The following is a 2,436-nucleotide window of genomic DNA, read 5'->3' as shown; positions in this document are numbered from 1 at the left end:
ACACCTGCAGTATATAACACACACCTATAATATATAACACACCTATAGTATATGGCACACACCTAGTATATAAGACACCTATAGTATATGGCACACACCTAGTATATAACACACACCTATAGTATATGGCACACACCTAGTATATAAGACACCTATAGTATATGGCACACACCTATAGTATATAACACACACCTATAGTATATGGCACACACCTAGTATATAAGACACCTATAGTATATGGCACACACCTAGTATATAAGACACCTATAGTATATGGCACACACCTAGTATATAACACACACCTATAGTATATGGCACACACCTAGTATATAAGACACCTATAGTATATGGCACACACCTAGTATATAACACACACCTATAGTATATAACACACACCTATAGTATATAACACACACCTGCAGTATATGGCACACACCTATAGTATTATAGTATATGGCACACACCTATAGTATATAACACACACCTATAGGATATAACACACACCTATAGTATATAACACACACCTATAGGATATAACACACACCTATAGGATATAACACTTATAGTATATAACACTCACCTATAGTATATAACACACCTCTAGTATATGACATACACACACACACATACACACCTCTAGTATACGGCACACACATTCATACAATATAACATAGATACTAAATACAAGGTGACACATTTATTGAGGATCTTTATGACGAGTGCAGGTCGGGTTGGAGAACATTTTCCTTCCAATCTCAGACAAGTGTTTATACAATAGAAATGTAATACAGAGTTGCAGACAGTGAAGTTCCGGCCATGGCTGATAACGACATGATGGCGGCTACCAGCAGACTTTATTCTCCTTGGTCTCCTCATTGACCCACTCTCCATAAACCTCGACCTCGCAGAGATGCAGGTACTCGGAGCGTCCTGGGATGACCACACTGACATACTGACCCACCATCCCGTTACAGCAGAATGGCAAGGTGAGAGACGAAACATCGGTGACCCTGCCGCACCTGGAGGAGAAATCCAGAAAAATCCAGAGATCACTGACTACTCGTTTCCTATATTCATCACTTTAGGTAAAATTTCAATGTAACAGGAAGACAGGACATTGTAGAGAAATGCCAAATGGGACCTTGTAGGAGAACACAAGACAAGACGTTCTGAAAAACACAACATCAGACATTGTGGAGGACACATCACAGGACTGGTAACACAATGCAGAACTCAGTGCAAGAACCCAGGGACATTATGGAGGAACGAAACATCGGAGAAAGTGGGGAAGATCAAACCAGACATTGTGAAGGAACATGAGATGGAAGGTTTTAGAGCCTCAACAGTGACATTAAGAAGGAAAACCAGTTGGAAGATTGTGGAAGACATAAGATGAGACACTATAGAAGAATACAAGATGAGACTGGAGGAACACAAGCTAAGACATTATACAGGAAGACTAGATGGAACATTTTTGTTGTCCGTCTACATGTGTGTAAAACAAGTATATTGTATATGGTACTTACACCGGGTTGTTGTTATCGGGAGAATTACCAACTCGGACCTCGGCTCCGATCAGTCGCTCCATACAACAGTCCCCCCTGTTTGTCAGGACAATGTTGGATATCTTGTAGGTCTTATCCAGCTTCACCTTCCACCAAGGATCTTTCGCCACATCGGCATGAGAGCAGAAACCCTTGTGGTATTCTGTGTCTTTGAGACCATCTATGGCATTCTTGGCGTATCCCATTACGTAATATTGATAGTCGGATACCTGAGAGGCTTCTCCATTTCTTGCTATATTTGTAGCTAAGGAAGAAGAACAGAAGAGATTTCACTTTACATAAAGCTCAAGTGTAGAATAGAAGAAGCCCCAGAACATCTCGACCCTCTGACCATGTTATAATCCCATCATGTGTGTAGATCTGATCTCACCTCCAGGTCCAGGAGGACTACACCCCCGAGCGAAGGCCAGAGACCCCAGGAGAGTCAGAGACAACAGAAGATTCATCCTGGAGGAAGAAGAAGAAGATGGTAACGAATATTACTAAATGTAAGAAATAAGGCACTCCTCTCCTGACATGGCTGATAACAGATAGTAATAGATTGTATTCCCCTGTCCTACAGTCGGCCTCTCCCCTCCTGACATGGCTGATAACAGATAGTAATAGATTGTATTCCCCTGTCCTACAGTCGGCCTCTCCCCTCCTGACATGGCTGATAACAGATAGTAATAGATTGTATTCCCCTGTCCTACAGTCGGCCTCTCCTCTCCTGACATGGCTGATAACAGATAGTAATAGATTGTATTCTCCTGTCCTACAGTCGGCCTCTCCTCTCCTGACATGGCTGATAACAGATAGTAATAGATTGTATTCCCCTGTCCTACAGTCGGCCTCTCCTCTCCTGACATGGCTGATAACAGATAGTAATAGA

General features: G+C 42.0%; 1 protein-coding gene across 1 annotated transcript; it reads right to left on the bottom strand.

Moving 5' to 3' along the window:
- Window positions 1-841: 841 nt before the first annotated feature.
- LOC142187310 (fucolectin-like) lies at window positions 842-2,011 on the bottom strand. The gene is made up of 3 exons (XM_075261535.1): window positions 1,936-2,011; window positions 1,527-1,809; window positions 842-1,019 (listed from the first exon to the last, which is right to left on the bottom strand). Exons 1-3 carry the CDS (start codon window positions 2,009-2,011, stop codon window positions 842-844), a joined length of 537 nt encoding a protein of 178 aa, XP_075117636.1.
- Window positions 2,012-2,436: the final 425 nt, after the last annotated feature.

Source organism: Leptodactylus fuscus, unplaced genomic scaffold (assembly GCF_031893055.1).
Source record: "Leptodactylus fuscus isolate aLepFus1 unplaced genomic scaffold, aLepFus1.hap2 HAP2_SCAFFOLD_185, whole genome shotgun sequence".
Taxonomy (NCBI): domain Eukaryota; kingdom Metazoa; phylum Chordata; class Amphibia; order Anura; family Leptodactylidae; genus Leptodactylus; species Leptodactylus fuscus.
The sequence above is the reverse complement of the archived record's forward strand: the minus strand, read 5'-3'. Positions and strand labels throughout refer to the sequence as shown.

Bases quoted from the DNA above. Each gene is read 5' to 3' on its own strand.
- LOC142187310 (XM_075261535.1), bottom strand. From the start codon at position 2,011: ATGAATCTTCTGTTGTCTCTGACTCTCCTGGGGTCTCTGGCCTTCGCT. The intron at 1,810-1,935 runs GTGAGATCAGAT...CTTCTTCCTTAG, and splicing joins TAGTCCTCCTGGACCTGGAG to CTACAAATATAGCAAGAAAT. The intron at 1,020-1,526 runs GTAAGTACCATA...TTTCTCCTCCAG, and splicing joins CCCGATAACAACAACCCGGT to GTGCGGCAGGGTCACCGATG.